The 19,878-nt window shown below is 58.6% G+C and overlaps 1 protein-coding gene across 2 annotated transcripts in view; it reads right to left on the bottom strand.

Annotated features, from left to right (window-relative positions):
- The window catches only part of PRKAR1B (protein kinase cAMP-dependent type I regulatory subunit beta), a 74,132-nt gene extending 61,976 nt beyond the window's left edge, over nucleotides 1-12,156 (bottom strand). Inside the window, exons 1-2 of one of the 2 annotated variants that reach the window (XM_061402411.1) lie at nucleotides 12,007-12,156; nucleotides 10,491-10,685 (exon numbers count right to left, since the gene is read on the bottom strand). In XM_061402411.1, coding sequence (XP_061258395.1) covers nucleotides 10,491-10,667 — 177 coding nt within the window. In that variant the 5' untranslated portion in view covers nucleotides 10,668-10,685; nucleotides 12,007-12,156. Of the gene's footprint in view, nucleotides 1-10,490; nucleotides 10,686-10,803; nucleotides 10,993-12,006 lie in introns of those variants that run through there. The other variant, XM_061402413.1, reaches the window with a different exon arrangement.
- Between the last annotated feature and the right edge of the window lie 7,722 nt (nucleotides 12,157-19,878).

The raw sequence follows: 19,878 nt of genomic DNA, 5'->3' as shown, positions 1-19,878 counted from the left end.
CCAGCCCACCTGCCATGCCCACGGACGTGCCCCTTCTGGGCGTTTCACAGGAGCAGTCCCACAGTACGTGTCCCTCCATGTCCGTGGACGTGCCCCTTCTGGGCGTTTCACAGGAGCAGTCCCATGGTGCGTGCCAGGCCCCTCCCTCTCCGATGGTCTCCAAGGTGCGTGTGTTGCTGAGGTGCCAGCTCGCCCCTCCTTTCCGTGGCTGAGTCAGACTCCATCCTATCACATCTCGACGGCCCGTTCATGGCTGGTTGACACAGGCTGGGTCCACCCCTCAACCACCGTGGATGTTGAGTGTGTGGGTGTGTGTCTCAGTGCTGTGTGCCATTCCTGGGGACACCCCGGGGCGTCACACTTAGCTCAGTGAAGAACCTCTAAGCTGTGTCCACCAGGCGCCCCGTTCCACGCTCCCAGCAGCCGTGCAATCCCCAGGCACCCTTGCCACTTTCTGTGTGTTTGTTTGGTTTCGATCTGGTTAACCTGAATGGGTTTGGGACACACTGATTTGAGATAATGAGCGACCTGGCCTTGGGGGTGGCCCACAACACTGTGGACAGAGGCTGACTCAGGTCCACGGTCACGGCCAGGACGCGGGGCTCCCCGTGGAAGCCGCGAGAAGCCGCTTTTCTTCCAGGAAGCTGAGGGCCAGCCCTCACTTTCTTGGACCTGTGAGCAGCTCCGGCTGGGCACAGAGATGATTTTTCCATCTTTGGCAGCAAAGAGTCAAATGAAGCAGGATACTGGTGGTTCCAAGCATGGAGCCGCTTCAGGGGGGTTAAGAGGACCCAGGGGTGTTCCCGGGAGCTATGGTCCCCCAGGGCTCTGCCACGCCAGACCGTTATTCCTGGATGACACCCTCCCTACCCGGGAGATTCCAGGAAACCCTCTGGCTCTCGGAGCTCCCCTTCCTGTATCCCATTTCCGGGCTGATGAGCTGTCTGGGCTGCAGAATGGTGGAGGACTCAGGGTCAGGACAGGCAATCCAGGCCAAAGGCATCTTCATAACCAGAGTGTGGGAACAGCCTTCCCAGAAAGCTGCGGAATCTGCCCCTAACGCAGAGACAGCTCCAGGGACCGTCTGTCCTGCCCCCGGGGCCAGGGGCTCCCTGGGCCGCAGCGTGGGCAGCTCATCTTCTGACCGGGTTTTTCCCACACGAGGGGGTGAAGTGCAGGCTTCCAGCCCGAGGGGAGACAATGACGGGGGGTCTAGGGAGATGCTGCATAACTGAGCTGACCCCCCAACACCCCGCACGCCTGGGACCCTGGGACAGTGGAACCCCTCCCCCCACCCCCCACTCACTGGGCGGGAACACCACCCACCCCCTCCCTTGCAGGAGAGTCCCAGGGTAAGGGGCGTGTCCAGGGCACCCGGTCACTCAGCTGCAGGGCAAAAAGAGAAACACAGGGCTTCGATCATTTATTGGGCACCTTCTGTATACGAGGCTTCATACACAAAATGCAACAGGGGAAAAGGGCATGGTTCTGTCATGAAGGAGGTTACTGTCAGAGCTCGAAAAGGACAGACGGTAAGAGGGCTCAGCAAGACGGCGGGTGAGCTCCACTAGAGAGCCACGTACAAGGGGCTGTGCCAGCAGCAGCGGGCTCTTGGACCATCCTCAGCAAGGAGTCAAGGAGGGCTTCCTGGAGGAGGTGCCTTCTGAGTCCACCCCCCCACCACCCTCCTCCTCCTCGACCCTGTCCTCCCCTGCGTGTGGCAAATTACAGTGTGTGCAGCCCACAGTGTGGCGGCCCTCTGGGATGCTGGCTTCACCCGTCTCGTCAGAGTCAGGCTCTGACTTTATTGTCTGCTGCTGTTTCTTCGATTTCTGCTAGACTGACTTCTGCTTTTATCCTTGTTGATTTCCCATGTTTCTGTCTTGCTTTCTTTCTTTCCTCCTGGCTTCTCAGGTAGCACCTGGCAGTGGGTTGAAAGGGCCCTTCAAAAACTCATGCCCATCAAGAACTGCAGAGTGTGGCTTAATTTGGAAATAACTCTTCGCAGAAACAATCAAGTTAAGATGAGGTCATCCTGCATCGGAGTGGCCCTAATCCAGCGACATGCGTCCTTTTAGGAGGAAGTCTGGACACAGACACACAGGGACGAACATGGGACCGTCTGATGATGGGTCTTCCAGTCAAGGGCAGCCCCCAGAAATTGAGGGGGCCCAGGGAGGACCCCCATCACAGCCCCGAGAAGCAGGGGAGACCCAGGATGGACCCCCGTCAGAGCCCCCAGAAGTAACTGCCTTTGCCAAAGCCTTGATTTGGGGTTTCTGGGTTCCACAACTGAGGTAATACATACCTGTTCTAAGCTGCCCAATTTCTTGTCAATTTGCTATGGCACCCGAGGAAACTCAGACACACAGCTCATTAATTTCTCATCTTATTTTTTATTTATCTCATTTTTAATGAGGCTATACATTTCCCTCTAAGTACCAGTTTTGCTAACTCCACATGCTTTGATATGCAATGCTCTCACTGTCACGCAACCGAAATATTCATAACTTTTTTACCACGACAATCTTCTTTTACTGATGAACAGACAAAAGCTCATTACTTATTTTCAAACATATGCAGGGGCTTCTGGCTCCTTCTCTTTTTTCTGGCTTTTTATTAATAATTTGTAACTTGACTGGATTACAGTAAAATAATTTGGTTTCTGAGTGAGAAAAAGACAAACTCGTCCTGGGGTCCCTTGAGATAACAAGTCACACTGGTACTTCACTCTCAAATTCTAAAGTTCTGATTCATGCACATCTTTCTAGGGTCTCTGATGTAATCCGATCGTGGTCTCGAGAGACAGAGACCGGAAAAGGAAACCGAGCTCAGTGACAACGCAAAGCAGGTCCCGTGTCCCCCCGAGTCGCACGCAGCCTCCGTCGGGCACACCCACGTGGAGTCACTGCTTCCCATGGGGCTCACCAGCGCGTCCTCAGCACCTGGGACAGTGCCCGGCGCATAGAGCTGTTCGATAAAAACTGGCGGAATGAATGAGTGAAACCTTTTGGGAGAAGTGGCTTTATTATCAGTGGGTGCTTCTGAGCTTCCTAATTCTATTTCTTAAAACACATCCTAAGGAAACAGTGAGAGGCGTCAACAAGGTATCTGTGCCAGAACATCCTTGCAGGGCGTAAAAGTGTTTCACTTCAACCAACAATAATAAGAGACTGCTTAAATCAAGTTAGAAACATCTATATAATAGAATACACTGCACCATTAAATCATACTTTTAATAAATTTAGTAACTGTGTAAAGTTTGGTTTAAAACGCCGAGAAGCAGGACTCGGAATTATGCACAGTCAGGGAATTCCATGGTGGTGCAGCGGTTAGGACTCTGTGCTTTCACACCAGAGCCTGGGTTCTGCCCCTGGTCAGGGGGCTAAGATCCTGCAAGTCACATGGCGAGGCCAAAGAAAAAAAATTGTATATAATCAAGAGAATGAAAAGACAAGACGTGGACTAGGAGAAAATATTTGCAAAACATGTATCTGAGACAGGATTCGTATGCAAAATGTACAAAAAGCTCTGTGCGTGCGTGCGGAGTTGCTTCAGTCGTGTCCGACTCTGTGCGACCCCATGGAGTGCAGCCCACCAGGCTCCTCTGTCCATGGGATTCTCCAGGCAAGAATACTGGAGTGGGTGGACATTTCCTCCCCCAAGGGATCTTGCCGACCCAGGGATCAAACCAGAATCTCTCACGTCTCTGGCATTGGCCGGCTAGTTCTTTACCACTAGCGCCACCTAGGAAGCTCTTAAAACTCAATAGTAAGAAAACAAACCCGAATGGAAAACAGGCCAAAGATCTGAACAGACCCCTTGTAAGGAAGTTCTGCAGATGGCAACCAAGCATAGGAACACCGCCTCTCCTCACGTGTCATCTAGGAAACACACAGACCTGCCGCTGCAGGCCCGCGGGGCAACCGGAACCCAGGACACTGGCAACACCAAATGCCGGCAAGGAGACCGAGCCACAGGAACCCGCACCCACGGCCGCGAAACGCCTGGATGCACAACGGGGCAGCCGCTCTGGAAGACACTCTGGCGTCTGTCTCCATGCAACACAGAAACTGCGCTCCTGGTGTTTATCAAACGAGATAAACCTACATCACATAAAATCCCACACACAGACATTCATAGCAGCTTTCGTTGCAATTGCTAAAACTTGGAAACAGCCATTCAGCCGGTGATGAATAAACTGGGATCCATCCCGAAAATAGAATATTATTAGATAATAAAAAAGAAATGGGCTATTAAGTCATGAGAAGACCCAGAGAACGCTTCAGCGCGAATCACTAAGTGAAGGAAGCCGGTCTGAAAGACTATGTGCTGTGACCTTCATGACCTTCTGGAAACTGGAGACCGGGAAAGAACCGGGCCACCAGGGTTGGGGGAGGGTGTGGTGGACAGGTGGAGCACAGGGGTTTCTAGGGCCGTGGCGACTCTGCATGACGCTGTGACGATGGAGGCACTCCACGGGTTTGTCTAAACCCACAGAACGTGCACCATGAGGGAACCTTCAGGTGAACTGTGGGCTCTGGTCAGTAATAATGGAGCAGGACTGCTGGTCACTCCCTTGACCCGCTGGTGCTCCGAGGCCCATCTCAGCCCAGGCGCGTGGCCACCCAGACACACCTGTGCTGCCAGACACACCTGCACCCCAACCTCAGCCTCCCCCAAAGCCTGCTGCCTCCACCGCCTTCCTCCAGACCTTGGGGCCAGCTATCTGGTGCTAACAGGGCCCAGGACCCTCCCACGCCCAGCCAGAAGCCTGGGGACCCAGCCCAGCCCCTCTCCTCCACCTCTAACTGGTCTCCACACCCTCTTTATTCCATCTTCTCAGCCCCACCCCCCCCAAGCCCCTCCACGCAGCTAAGCAGACGTCTCAGCAGAGCAGGGGAGAAATCATTAGGGCCGAAGATATGAGGGCCCCACTTTGTTTTTAATTTCAGAGACTATCTTTTTTTTTAAGCTGTCACAGTTCAGTTCAGTTCAGTCGCTCAGTCGGTATCCGACTCTTTGCGACCCCCATGAGCCGCAGCACGCCAGGCCTCCCTGTCCATCACCAACTTGTCACAGGTTCACATCGAACATCGCAGGGAGGCACAGAGACCCCCATGCAGGCACAGCCTACCCCCGACTCTGCAGAACGGAGAGTGTGCTCCCCCACAACGCCCCGGCCGCCCCCAACCAGATGCAGCCACTGTCGGCCCCCAGGCTGCATGTGGACATGCCCCCCACATTGGCTTCCCCGGCGGTCCCCTGCAAGGGAGGGCCTGGAGCATCGATGTGCCAGGGGGTGGACGGCCCCTCCAAGAGGAGGTCAACGCTGGACCAGCTGATGGACACGTCTGTCTGGCGCAGGCAGCATTGGCCACCAGCAAACATAGGGTGAACCTCCCCACAGTCACCAGCCGCCTGGGATGCCCAGCACAGACCACGGCCCTCATCTCAGGAACGGCCTTCTGCGCCCGGACAGGATTCACTTCCATAGAAGCCACTGCCGGCTCTCCCGAGCCAGTGTGACTGCTCGTCTCATTAAAGGCACAGAGCAAGCCTGGGTCAGCGGGCATTTGACCAGCGGACCAGAGGGAAGCCACCATCGCCCCAGGATCAGGAGCGGCTGGATGAGGCGTCCAGGCCCGCAAGGCAACGCAGAGCAGTGGCAGCGAGGGCTCGGGAGAGGGTGCGGGCTCTGCCCACAGGCTGACCCGGCCCTCCGGGAGCAGACGGGCAGCCCCGAGTCCTCCCTGATAAGCCTGCTACAAAGCTGCTTATTTCTCTGAAATCATTTCCTGGGCATAAAGGTGCTTTCTGGAGGGGAAAAAAAAAAAAACTGAAAGCCATCAAACAGGAAATGCTGGAAAGAAAGTAGAGCAGGGACACACCCACAGGACGGAAGACGGAACCGCGAGAAGCCACCGAGACACTGCTAATGCGGACGCAGCGGCGCATCGGACGCCGCCGAGACGCTAGCTGAGAAGGGCCAGGACAGTGGATTCTACGTCATGCGTGATTTACCACAATAAAAAGCGCCACTAGGAAGAAAAACATCAGGGCCTTCCGTGGTGGCCGATGGTGAGGGATCCTCCTGCTGGCGCGGGGGACGTGGGTTCGATCCCTGACCCGGAAAGAGTCTACGTGCGCACCGCCTAGAGGGCAGCCTGCCGCCGCCCCCGCAGGAAGCCCGCGCACAAAACAAGGACCCGGCACAGCCAGAAATAAATAAATGACAAGTTTGAAAAAAAAAAAGAAAGAAAAATCAAACAAAAAATGCACACACACACAATTATCCACATCTGTATGTAAGTGCGTCCTGCAAGCAAGGGAAGTCCCGGGGGAAACGTCGGGTTGGCACACGGGTGCGACTCCACAATCTCTCCTGCTCTATTTAAACGCAACGAATCCCTGAGCGGCTCCGAGGCTGTGCTTTGCTGGGGGATACGGACTATTCTCGGAGAAGGCAATGGCACCCCACTCCAGTACTCTTGCCTGGAAAATCCCATGGGCGGAGGAGCCTGGTGGGCTGCAGTCCGTGGGGTCCCGAAGAGTCGGACACGACTGAGCGACTTCACTTTCACTTTTCACTTTCATGCATTGGAGAAGGAAATGGCACCCCACGCCAGTGTTCTTGCCTGGAGAATCCCAGGGACGGGGGAGCCTGGTGGGCTGCCGTCTGTGGGGTCGCACAGAGTCGGACACAACTGAAGCGACTTAGCAGCAGCAGTAGCATGGACTATTCTGCTTTCTCAAGACTCCACCTGAGAACAAGTCTGCCTCCTCACTGGCTTCCTCACTGAGGCCTGGGCGCAGGACACCGCACCCCAGCCAGGGCAGCACCCCAGGAGCTACGCCATTTCCGCCGGCCTGTGTGGACAGCTGCCGCCTCTGCGCTTATCAAGGCCATGGACATATGCTTCCGCCTCACCACACGAGGGGAGAAACGTGTTCCTCCCCAGGCTTCCGGCCTGCTGGCCTCCTGCGGAAAGGGCCCGGGACCAGGCCCCAAAGCAAGAGCCTCTCCTGCCCCCCGTCACCCTGGTCTGCAGGTGCAGCAGGGAGTGAGACACTCGTGGGTTTGAGGACACCTCAGGGCGCTTCTCGTTTGGGGATCTCGGGTCCATCTGAGCGCCCACTGCAAATCTTGGGGACTCTCCCCAGGAAAACGTACCCACTTATAAAAGCTCACAGGCGATTTCAGAGACTCCACCCAGTCAGCCTGAAGCCAGGAACCCGGCCTTCAGGTCACCCACCTTCTCCAAACCTCAGTCCTCACCTGTCAAAGGCAGGTAGGAAACTACCCCTCCAGGCGAGAACCATCAATTAATCCTCCTAAACCTCTGTGCCCGCCCTGGCCTCTCCCCCGCAGGCTCTGAACCCACAGTCTCTTTGATGACTCAGACCCTCCAAGGCACTTCTCTTGTCTTTCTGTCCAACACTGCCTCTCCCCACCACTCCCTTCTTGGCGAGAGGCACCCCTTCACTAGGGACTCGGGCCAGTCCTAGGAGTCAGGGGCCAGGCCTCACTCCTCACCCTACCCCCATCCCCCAGCAGGACCGGGAAGGCCCCCCGAGCCTCTCACTCCACGTCCACTCCCCCCAGGGGACAGAAGCACCCCCTCTCCTGCCAGGTGTAACAACCTCAAGCGTCTCCAGCCACTGCAGATGTCCCCTGGGGGCAAGAGGGCACCCCACCCCCCCGCCAGGACCCTCTGTTCAGGTCTCACTCTGAGGCCTCAGGTCTGGCCGGACCCTGCCTCTGGCCTCCAAGCAGGCTGCCTGCATCCATCCTGCTGAGAGCTCACATCCCATGGGACGTGTCACCTGGCTGGGGTCGTCGTGAACAAGTTGAGTCAAGACGCACTGTCAGCGCCTGACTCTCCCCCCTCACACATGCAGGAAGATGGGCACGGCCCTGGCCCGTCCTCTGGGCACCAGCTGGGCACCGGCTGGACACCAGATGCCTCTCCTACACAGTGATCTTGAAAGGGACCAAAGAAAAACAGATGAAAGCCACATGCCCATGTTCAGCTATCAACTGAAAAACAGCTCTTCACATTAAATCAGCCAAAGCCATGGAGAAGGGCATGGCAACCCACTGCAGTGTTCTCGCCTAGAGAATCCCTCGGACAGAGAAGCCTGGCGGGCTAGAGTCTATGGCGTCAAAAGAGTCGGACACGACTAAGCGACTTTGCTCGCACGCGTGTGCACGCAGGCAAGCACGGTGAAAGCTGGCTAGAGTGGGTGGCCACAACCACACCATCTGCTGGTGGGTCTTGAATTGATGCTGCCTTTGGAGAGACCCTGACCACCCACACCAACAAGATCTCTGTAACCCAGTAAGTCCACTTGGAATTTCAGTAATTCCACCTCTAAACAATGCTACATGCAGAAAGAAAAAAAAAATCTATGTATGAGTATGTTCATATGGCATTACTTTCCAAAAAAAAAAAAAACTGGAAACAACTGTCCAATCGTGAGGAAAATGTTGAGAAAACTGGTGAATCTTCTCCACACAACACTACACAACCATTCACAGAGAGGACTACGAGGAATATGTAATAAATGCAGAACGTGAAGCTGCGTCCACAACACGATTCCAGCTTTGTTTCAAAACCACAATGGCGGGGGTAGGGATGGGGGGAAGGGCTCCAGGTGATTTCTACTTCTTTCCACTTTTGAACTTTCCAGATTTTCTTTAAAAGGCATGTATTACTTAAAAATGTGCTTTAGCGGGTTGTTTCAAAGGGAAGAAATAAATCCAGCCCCCATCAGAAGTTAAACACTGCGGGGCTCGGGGACACAGAGGTGCTTAAAACAGAGCTGGGCCCCAACTGAGGTCCCGTTCAGTCCCCAGGAGGGGCGGGCAGATCAGGTCCTGACACAGGACCTCAAGGAGGAGCCCGGGGTGACCCCAGAGGGAGTGCCGGGGGCGGGGGGTGGGCGGTGAGGGGGAAGAGACGGGATGAGCAGGGGGATGAGGGGGAAGAGACGGGATGAGGGGGAAGAGACGGGATGAGCAGGGGGATGAGGGGGAAGAGACGGGATGAGGGGGAAGAAGACAGGGGATGAGCAGGGGGATGAGGGGGAAGAGACGGGGGATGAGGGGGAAGAGACGGGATGAGCAGGGGGATGAGGGGGAAGAGACGGGATGAGGGGGAAGAGACGGGATGAACAGGGGGATGAGGGGGAAGACACAGGGGATGAGCAGGGGGATGAGGGGGAAGAGACGGGGGATGAGCAGGGGGATGAGGGGGAAGAGACAGGGGATGAGCAGGGGGATGAGGGGGAAGAGACGGGATGAGCAGGGGGATGAGGGGGAAGAGACGGGGGATGAGACAGGGGATGAGGGGGAAGAGACAGGGGATGAGCAGGGGGATGAGGGGGAAGAGACGGGATGAGCAGGGGGATGAGGGGGAAGAGACGGGGGATGAGCAGGGGCATGAGGGGGAAGAGACGGGATGAGCAGGGGGATGAGGGGGAAGAGACGGGATGGGGGGAAGAGACAGGGGATGAGCAGGGGGATGAGGGGGAAGAGACGGGGGATGAGCAGGGGGATGAGGGGGAAGAGACGGGGGATGAGCAGGGGGATGAGGGGGAAGACACGGGATGAGCAGGGGGATGAGGGGGAAGAGACGGGATGGGGGGAAGAGACGGGATGAGCAGGGGGATGAGGGGGAAGAGATGGGATGAGCAGGGGGATGAGGGGGAAGAGACGGGATGAGCAGGGGGATGAGGGGGAAGAGACGGGATGAGGGGGAAGAGACGGGATGAGCAGGGGGATGAGGGGGAAGAGACGGGATGAGGGGGAAGAGACAGGGGATGAGGGGGAAGAGACGGGATGAGCAGGGGGATGAGGGGGAAGAGACGGGATGAGCAGGGGGATGAGGGGGAAGAGACAGGGGATGAGGGGGAAGGTGGGGGGGGATGAGGGGGAAGGTGGGGGGGGATGAGGGGGAAGGTGGGGGGGGATGAGGGGGAAGGTGGGGGGGATGAGGGGTGAGGGTCCTCTGGGGGCTCCTGCCCATCTCCTGCTCCCAGCCCCCGCCCACACCAGGAACCAGGAGGGGTGAGGGGGTCATCCAGGCAGGAGGGAGCGGGGCGGGCAGCCGCGGGTCTGAGGGGCCCGCACCGGCCTGGTCTCAGGACTCAGGCCCCTCCTAAGGGGGACCTTTGCGGCTCCACCATGCTCCTGTAAGCCATTGGCTTCCACCCTGAGGGCAGAGCGCATCTCTGACGGTCCCTGAGTTGAGAACTGCTGGTGACCCCACAAGCGACAGTCACAGCCACCACTTCCCAAACGACCCCAAGCCTTCCAGGGTTGGGAGGCGCTGAGAGCCTGAGCCGCCGGACAAGACCGGGTCCTGTGGGGGCGTGAAGCCGCCCAGCCCGCCCGAGCTGAGCACGCTGGGGTGGAAGGGAGGCCGGGCGGGCGCCCCCCCCCCCCGCCACCCCTGCCCGCAGGCACCAGGTGCGCAGCCACTGACCTTCTCCAGCCTCTCGAAGTGCTCGCGCAGGAACCGCATGGGGCGCTCGGGCTTGGCCAAGCAGAGCTGCACGATGCAGTCCTTGAGCACCTGCTGGATGCCGCGCCTCTGCACGTAGAGCTCGCAGGCCCTGAGGCCGTCGTCCTCGTCCAGCTGCTGTGCCCCCGGCGCGGCCATGGCGACGCGCGGCGCGTCCTGCGAGAGAAGCGAGTCCGCGGGCCGCGCGCGTCCAGCAAGCGCCGGGGCCCGACCCGGCCTGGCGACCGGGGCGTCTGTCCTGCCAGAGGCCTCTCGTCCTCGAGGCAAAGCTCACCTCTAGGCAGATACTCGCGGGGGCGCAGGGGGTCCCGCCAGGGCCCGGAAGGAAGCAGGGAAGCGGGGCGAACGGCCTGTGTGCGCAGCCGGCCGGTAAGGGGTCTCACGTGTGACCATCCCTCCCCTCCCGGGACCTTCCTGGCTGGAGGGCCTCCCGCGAGCTCCCGGGGAGATGATGGGGGCGGGGCGCGGTTACACAATCCGCAGGAAAAGGAAGGGAAACGGGAAAGGAACGATGCCTGGAGCCGGGCCTCCCCGGAAGACGAACCCGGAAAACAATGGCAGGGCCGCGCGTCCGGCCCGCGCTCGGCTAGGTCACAATGACAGCTCGGAACCCGCCCGGAACCCGGCCTGCCGGCCCGCGCTGCACGCAGCTCGGCGACCCCGGCCCCCGCGCCCAGACCACCGCGGCACGTCGGCCCGGGTCGGGCTAAGGGGCGGGGGCTCCCCCAGGGCCCACGCTTCCCGGGGCCTCTGGGCAGCCGAGGGCTCCGTCGCCGACCCTTCCCAGCCCCGCGTACCTGGATGCGAGGCGCCTGAGGCCGGAGGCGGCTGCGCGGGGACGCGGGCACGGCGGGCGAGCGGTCCCGCACTGCAGCGGCGCCGCCCTCCGTCCGCCCCCGCGCCGCGCGGTCCACCCTCCTACCGGCCCACCCCCAACCCCCTCTCCCTGCCGCCCAGATCTCCCGCCTGGGCAGACTACCCCTGCCCCCCTCCCCTTCCAGTCCCCGCCTCCTCACCCCCGCCCCAGACGTGCAGGCTGACTAGCCCCACGTTTGACAAACCGACACACATCAGTGCGCTGCTGCGCTGCCAGGAGGACCTCCACGACCGCCCCACGCACCCACCGCACACCTCCACCCCCAGATTGCCCACCTGGCTGGTGGCAGCCCCCTGGGGCCTTGGGGGTGGTGGTGAGGACCCCCCCACACAACCTTCAGACCTGGGTGTCACCTCTGGGCCACTGGGTCTGCACTGGTGGCCACTAGTCAGGGGCACCAGCTTCACCCAGATACCCAGCAGAGGGGGGGAGGTCTTCACAGGATCACCCTAAATTCTTCCCCCAGCCCAGGGGTCCCAGAAGTCAGAGGCCAGCACAGCCCCTAACCTGCCAGCTAGGCTGGCAGCAATGGGAGTCCATTACCCGTGTTTTCCAGTTGCCTGACAGCACGTTTAATGGCACCCACCCCAGTACTCTCACCTGGAAAATCCCAGGGACAGAGGAGCCTGGTGGGCTGCAGTCCACGGGCAGCACGCTTAATGGCACCCACTCCAGTGCTCTTGCCTGGAAAATCCCAGGGACAGAGGAGCCTGGTAGGCTGCAGTCCACGGGTTCGCTAAGAGTCGGACACGACTGAGCGACTTCACTTTCACTTTTCACTTTCATGCATTTGAGAAGGAAATGGCAACCCTCTCCAGTGTTCTTCCCTAGAGAATCCCAGGGATGGGGGAGCCTGGTGGGCTGCCATCTATGGGGTCGCACAGAGTCGGACACGACTGAAGCGACTTAGCAGCAGCAGCAGCAACAGCACGTTTTGGAGATTGAAATAGCAACCCACTCCGTGTTCTTGCCTGGAGAATCCCATGGACAGAGGGGCCTGGCGGGACTCCTGCCAGGGGGTTGCAAGAATTGGACACAACTTAGCAACTAAACCACCACCACCATCACATTTTGCCCCCATTCTGCCTGGGTAGTGGCAGAAACGTCATTTCAGGCAGTTGGGGGGGTCCCACCCTTTACCTGGAGGCTTCCCAGATGGTGCTAGTGGTAAAGAACTCTCCTGCCAATGCAGGAGATCTAACAGACGCTGGTTCGATCCCTGGGTTGGCAAGATCCCTTGGAGGAAAGCAGGCAGCCCACTTCAGTATTCTTGCCTGAGAATCCTACGGACGGAGGAGGGTGGCCTGGTGACGAGGGTGACAAAAACAGGGGCCAGGTTTCACGTGACAGACTTCTGGGGGGGAAGTGTACGCTCCAAGGCAGGCTTCTCTTCTCATGGTCTCCTGGGTCTCCTCGAGATCTGTGCGGGGCCCTCCCCCTGCACGGTCCACGAGAGGGGGACCCTCTCTGAGAATGGCCTTTGGATCCCAGCACCCCCCCCCCACACACACACACCCTTATCTTGCTGGATGCTTTGCCCTAACAGAGAGCCCCCTGGACTGTGGCTGGCAGACAAGGACAGGTCCGGGAGCAGTGGCTGGCAGTCACTGGGTGCCCAGCCCCCCAGAACCTTGCTCCCCGGCCCGTCTCAGTTGGGACTGAATGAGCCCCGTCCTCCAGCCACCACGGGGGCAGCTCCCACCAGCCTTTCCCCTGCAGACCCTTCCAGGCCCCTCAGGCACCTATCTCAGGGTCCCCACGTCCAGGGCCTGCAGGTGGGCCACCCTAAGAACCGCCCCCTCCGGCCACAGTGCAGGGCCAGCCCTCCTGTCCACAGTTCAACCTGCTGGCAAGGCCCCTCATTTCTCCTGGGGCCCCAGCCCCCTTTGCCAGCCGTTTGGGTGGAAGGGAAACGCTTCCCATTCATCCAGGCACTCACTGCTTTGAGGCAGGGAGCCAGGGGCCCTCAAACCAGGCCCAGCCTCCCCGTGTCCAGAACCGGGCGGCACAGACCAGCTGTTGTTGTTTAGAGGCTAAATCATGTCCGACTCTTGCGACCACATGGGCTGTAGCTGGCAGGCCCCTCTGTCCATGGGATTCTCCAGGCAAGAGTACGGAGTGGGGTGCCACTTCCCCCTCAGGGGATCTTCCCAACCCCAGGAACTGAACCCACATCTCCTGAACTTTATTGCTGAGCCACCAGGGCAGCCCAGTTAATGTTCCCATTGATGGCACAGGGGTTCCTGGCAGCTGATCCAAGTGACTCCATCCTGAATTACATGACCTATGCCCCTTTCCCCGAGATGGGGGCTGAGCACAGGGTCCATCAGGGAAGAGTAGACCGAGGGTGGCCAGTGGCCTCACGTGGAGGCACAGCAGGGATGCCCCTCCTGGAGCAGGGTCAGGGAGCTGTGTGGACCAGTGTTGCCATGCACAGCTGGGTCAAGGTCCCTTACCTCGCTGGGCTGGACGGTGACAAGCCCTGGTTGACCAGGCGTCCTGAAGACGTGAGGCGGGGATCATGTTGTCAAGCAAAGGTCCCCTCCACCCACAGGGAAGGGCCCCCCAGCGCAGCCCCCCTGCTTTCCCCACAGAGGGGCTGCATGTGCCACAGCCCGGGATCCTCACCCCACCCTGGAACCTGAGTCTCCAAGTCTTGCAAAGGTCCAGCTTCAAAACCACCTTATTTTCCAACCACCCCCTCCCCTGCCCCAGACTCCTGGCAATGCCAAGTCCAGTTCACCAGCCAGGATTCAACAGGGACATTGCTTCTGCAAGGAACCCTCCCTGCCTGGGGCCCTCACACCTACAGGCCAGCTTGGGCCCTTGGGGGTGCCTCCGGGGTCTCCCTGCAGCCCTGGCTCTGTATGAAGCGTGCCAGAGGCCGATTTTTGAACCTGCCCCCTTCTCTGCCCCCTGCTGTGCCAAGCGCCCTGGGAAGCATGGACACTGCGTTAGACCCTGAGGGGCAAGGAGACAGACGTGGGTACCTGCCCAGGCGAGGGAGGTCTCAGCACCGTCCCCCCACGCAAGGGTGCTGAGCTGGGCTCGGCAGGCGGACTCCTAGGTGGGTCCTGCTTCCCAACCAGCAACAGCGTGGGAGCTGGGGGGGCTTCACCTGGAAAACCCTCCAGTCTCCCACCTGTGGGCGTGGAGGTGGGCGTGGCTCCTCGCACCTGCTGACGGGGAACCAAAGGGACCCAGTGACCGAAAGGCTACCAGTTACAGCTCATCCAGCCATGACCCTCCTGGCGGGGCGGCGGGGAGGGCAAGCTAAGCCCCCCGCACAGAGCAGAGCCATCAAGGCCTGTGAGGGTGCAGAAGAGGAGCCCAAGCAGGGGACCCGGCCTGTAGGTCGGGGCGGGACTCCGAGAGGCAGCAGCCCACCCAAGGCGCGGGGCCCCCAGTGGAGGACCTGCCCAGGCCTCCAGGGTTGCCTTCAGGGGACACACCCGAGCCCTGCTGGACTCCTGACCCACTGACGCGAGATGATTGGGAGTGTGAGGCACTGCGTCTGCGGTGACTCCGACAACATCTGCAGAAGACAAAGGCAGTGACGCCCGCGGGCAGCAAGGCTTGCCTGTCCCCAGTGCCCCAGGCCCCGGCCCCATCACCCCTCATCTGCACCAGCTGGGGTCTTTCCTCTCCATCCCCGCCATCCACAGGCTTTCTGCCCTCAGCTTTGTCAGGAGGGGCTGCTGTGGATGCCTGGACCCCGAGCATCCCACGAGAACTGGCTAGAGGAGACAATGAACAGACCGACCAAGCACACCGGCTCGTGGCGGTTTATTGTGCTGCTGAAATGACACAGTTCACGACGTTCGTCACCAGGACACGGAACGGGGGCTCCTGGAACAGACCTGAAGTCACTCCTTCCCACCCTGGCCGGGTCTCTAAACTCCATTCGGAGGAGGAGGTTCCTTCCTGACTCCTGCCTATACAATTGGGGCAATTCCATCACATTTTGGCTCAAACGTATAGCATTTCAAAGTTCTACCGTTATGTCAACATATATACCCAGTGTCAACTCAGTCACTTTAAGTGTCCAGTGCTCAGGAACAGTCACAACTGCAACCTGATTTAAAGTGTTTCTCCTTGTCCGGCTGGGCCGAGGCCGGGACCGGGCTTTCTTCCTCTTCCTCGAGCAGCCACCCCCCACAAACTTGCCAACTGGGCTTCGCCACCTATCGCATCAGGACAGCCGCTGGTAGCTAGGATGCCCAGCCCCCAGCCACCACGCCAGCCTCAGTGCCTCAGGGAAGCAGGACGCAGACTCACGGCCCCGCGCGAGGGCTCCTCTCACCACGCGGAGCGCGGCTGCGACTCGTGCACACCGGCCGGGGTCGGCGCTGCGCCACGGCGCATGCTCACGCACACGCCTCGGGTGGTGTGTACGCAGCACATCCCAGGCTCACCTTCCGGCCGCTGTGAACAAGGAGGGCAGACCCGAGAGCCCTCCCCTCCTCTCCTTCCCCGCCTTCCCCTTCTCGCACGCGCGTGTGGAACTGGCGGGTCACTTGCGAATCCTGCTTAATTTTTTCAGGAACCACAGGGCTCCTCAGTGGCTGCGCCGTCTTACATTCCCACCCGTGAGACTCAGGGTCCTAACTCTCCACGTCCTTCCAAATGTCTGCTCACCTGACTCGAGCATTTCTGCTTCTGCCGTCCCCGTCTCTCACGCTCTTTTATGCAGCTTCCTGCTCCTTTCTAGGTGCCGTCTAAGCACTGGTCTCTCTGTCCTACGCTCCTGTTTATTCAGTCTGCAAAGGTGTCTGGGGACAGGGGACAGGAGGCCGGACCCCCCGAGCACTCACAGAGCCACCACCTCAATCAGGACACTCGGGAGGCTCCCCCGCCACGCCCGTGCGGTCACACCCAGCCCCTCCCCCAGCCCCGGAGACGCTTCCGGGTCCTCCACTCCCATAAATGTCATCTCGGGCTGTCTACAGGGACTCACGCAGTGTCTTGTCACAACTGTCCTTTACTCGGCACAACGCCTGGAGGTGCGCCCGAGTCTCTGCCTGTATCAACAGTCCTTCCCCTTCGTTCCTGAGTAGAACTGAGTTAGCGTCCACGTTTGGAGTGTGTCTTTCTGTTACTGATTTTTATGCTCCAACTTCACTTCCTTCACATTTGTCGAGGTCTGTTTTATGGCCCAGGATACATACGGTCTCTCCTGGCATGTCCCCGGACACCTGTGAACAGCGTGCACTCCACGCCTGTTGGGTGGAGGGTTCCATGAATGTCCACTGATCCCTCCGATCAACACTGTTCCATGTCCTTTCCGAATGTCCAATAGTTTCAGCAGCTGTGAAGAGTGGGAGCTGAGGTCCTCACCTAAAACTGGGGGGTTTGTCTTTCTCATTTCAGCTCCAGCAGTGCTTGCTTTATGTATCTTAAAGATCTGTTTGGGTCATAAACATTTGCGATTGCTATATATCTGCCTGGTGGGCTGACCCTTTTATTGTTATACAATCAACCTGTTTTTTCCCCTGGAAATTCCCCTTGCTCTGACGTCTACCTTGGCTGATAGTCATCATCCTACTTTTTCAAAAAGAATGTTTACATGATAGATCTTTTCCCATCCTTTTTCTTTCAGCCTCCCCGTTATCACATTTGAAGTGAGTCTCAGCGTATGACAGAAAACGTAAAGTTGGGTCATGGGTTTCTATCCCTCCTGCAAATCTTTGTCTTCTCACCGGTGTGTACACGCCATTCACATTTGCAGTAACTACGGATGATTAGTGCTCAAGTGGTGCTTGTCCTCTCTCGTGCCACAGCGTCGGGTACCTGGATATCCGTCAGAATCCCACTGGATGGTGTGCTGAGGGCATCGCTGTCGACTTATGTGAGCCGCGCTCTGCACACGCCCGTGTACACATGCAGTAATCAGTCCACGGCACCGACGTTCCGCCACGTCGTGTGGCGCAGAGTCCTCCCTCACCCCTCACTTCTCTCACGCACGCAGAGCCCCCTGCTTTGCTGCAACCATCAGATGTTAAAAAATGTGCCACTTCCTTCTGGCCGCTGTGATTTCCAAGAAGAAATCTCTCATTCACACTCGTGTCCCTCTCGAGGTGACACTGGATCTCTCTCTGTTTTCACTTTTTTTTTTCTGTGATTCTTTTTCAGAGATTTAATCGTGATGTGTCTTGGTGTGGATTTTTAGAGGGCTTAACTCTTCCCTGGTGGCTCAGATGGTAAAGAACCCACCTGCAATGCAGGAGACTCGGGTTCAATCCCTGGGTTGGGAAGATCCCCTGGAGAAGGGAAGAGCTACCCGCTCCAGTATTCTTGCCAGGAGAATCCCATGGATAGAGGAGCCTGGGGGGTTACATCCATGGTGTCACAGGGTTGGACACGACTGAGCGACAAACACGGCACACTGGCCTACACAGGGCTTTGTTAGTCTGTTACATCTACGAGTTTGTCTTTCACCAAATTCAGGAAGTTTTCAGCCATCATTCCTTGCAACACTTTGCAGCCCACGTGCTCCCTCCTCTTGCTCCGGGTCTCTCCTGCAGATCTGAGGCTGTGTGTCTCTTTTCAGTCTCTTCTCTCTCTGTTGCTTAGATTGCGCAGACTCTACCGCTTTATCTGTGCACTTCCTGATTCTCTCCTGTCACCTCCGCTTTGTCATCACGTCCATCCAGTAGTGGGCAGTGATCCCCGTGTCCGGTGATGGACACAATGCTATATGGCTACTGTGTTTTCCAGTTCTATGATTTTCACTTGGCGTTGGGTGGGGGGGTCACGTTGGGAACGTCAGTTTACTGGTGACCTTGCAGGCTGTCATCTAGGGCACGCACTGCAGAGGCTCCTGCCAGTTCAAGGGCCCGCAGGCACCAGCCCACTGAGAACAGATGCCGCCGAGGCAGCGATCCGGCCTCTGGCAGTGGCCGAGCTACTCCTCCCATGGCCTGCCAGCAGGTCTGGGTTACAGCCCCCTCTAGTGCCTGTTCCAGGGACCTGGAAGCCAGAAGAGAAACCCCGGGGTCACCCCACAGCTGTTCTCTAGTGTGGTGTCCCTGGTCAGCTTGCCCCCTTCTTTCCAGCTCAGATCCTTTCCCCATTGTCTGCTGAACTAGCTGCAAGGTGTTCAGTTGTAACTGGGAGGGGGAGTAGCCAGGAAAGTGAGTCTGCCCCACCTCTGGAGCAGGGGAGCCCAGCACCCTCACTTCAGTGCTGACGCTCTCATCTCGATGACAGCCAAGGCCTTCCCAGCAGCCTCACGTGGCGCCTGCCTGGCTCCCTTCCAACCCATTCTCTGACAGCCAGAGTAGTCTCCTACAAACACAAACCTCCTAGTGAAACCCTCCCCCCTCAAACCCTCCCTTGCGTCCCCCACTGGGACCCAGAGGACCCTGCTCCCCCTGGATGCCCTGGCTCCCGTCGCAGGGTCGAACGGTGTCAGGCCCCCTCCCCGTATCTGTTCCTGTGGCTGCAGAAACACAGTACTTAAACAAGAGAAATTTATCTCAACGTCCTGGAAGCCAAGTCCAAGATCACAGTGTCGGAGCCTGGTTCCCCTGAGAGCTGTGAGGACGTGTGTCCCAGGCCCTCTCCTGGGCCTGCAGACAACCACCCTGCCTTCACGCGCTTCTCCCTGTGTGCTCGTCTGTCTCATTTCCCCTTTTCATAAGGACACAGTCAAACGGATTAGGGCCCACCCTAAAGACGTGGTCCTAACTTGATGAGTCTCTATGGTCCTATACCCTTTTGAGGTCCGGGGCAGGGAGGGAGGATCAGGACTCCATCACATGAACTTTGGGGGGCACAACACAACTGCGCAGCCACACTCCCACCACAGGCCTCTTGCATCTTGTCCCCTCCCTCTGCTTCCCGCCCCTTCACCTAGTTAACTATCGTGTGCTCTGTGCTCAGTCGCTCAGTCGTGTCCAGCTCTTTCTCCCCGTGGACTGTAGTCTGCGAGGCTCCTCTGTCCATGGGATTCTCCAGGCAAGAATACTGGGGTGGGTTGCCATGCCCTTCTCCAGGGGATCTTCCTGACCCAGGGATCGAACTCAGGTCTCCTGCACGGCAGGCGGATTCTTTACCATTTGAGCCACCAGGAAAGTTAACTTTTATGAGAGTTAACTATTATTCACCCCTTATAACACCACCACGGCCGTCACGCCAGGAAGCCTTCCCAGCCTACAGAAAGTTCCTTGCCATTCATCCCTCACGCTGATTAACCTGCCACCCACTAGACCAAGACCCCAGCCGGCAAGACCAGGCTGGCCCGACCCGGGCCTGCAGGAGACGAGGGTCACAGAAGTCACTCGAGAATACGAAAGGGCACGACCACCACGCCTCACCGAACACAGGTCCGCAGCAGCCAGCAGACCTGGACCCCGGCCCTGGCCAGCGTCCCGCCCCGCCCCCGGCCGTGTCCTGCCCACGCCTGAGCTGCCAATAAAGTTGCGCTCGGAGCTGACCGGAAAACGTGCCGTAATCCGCACCGCGGCCGTC

This window comes from Bos javanicus, chromosome 25 (genome assembly GCF_032452875.1).
Source record: "Bos javanicus breed banteng chromosome 25, ARS-OSU_banteng_1.0, whole genome shotgun sequence".
Taxonomy (NCBI): domain Eukaryota; kingdom Metazoa; phylum Chordata; class Mammalia; order Artiodactyla; family Bovidae; genus Bos; species Bos javanicus.
The sequence above is the reverse complement of the archived record's forward strand: the minus strand, read 5'-3'. Positions and strand labels throughout refer to the sequence as shown.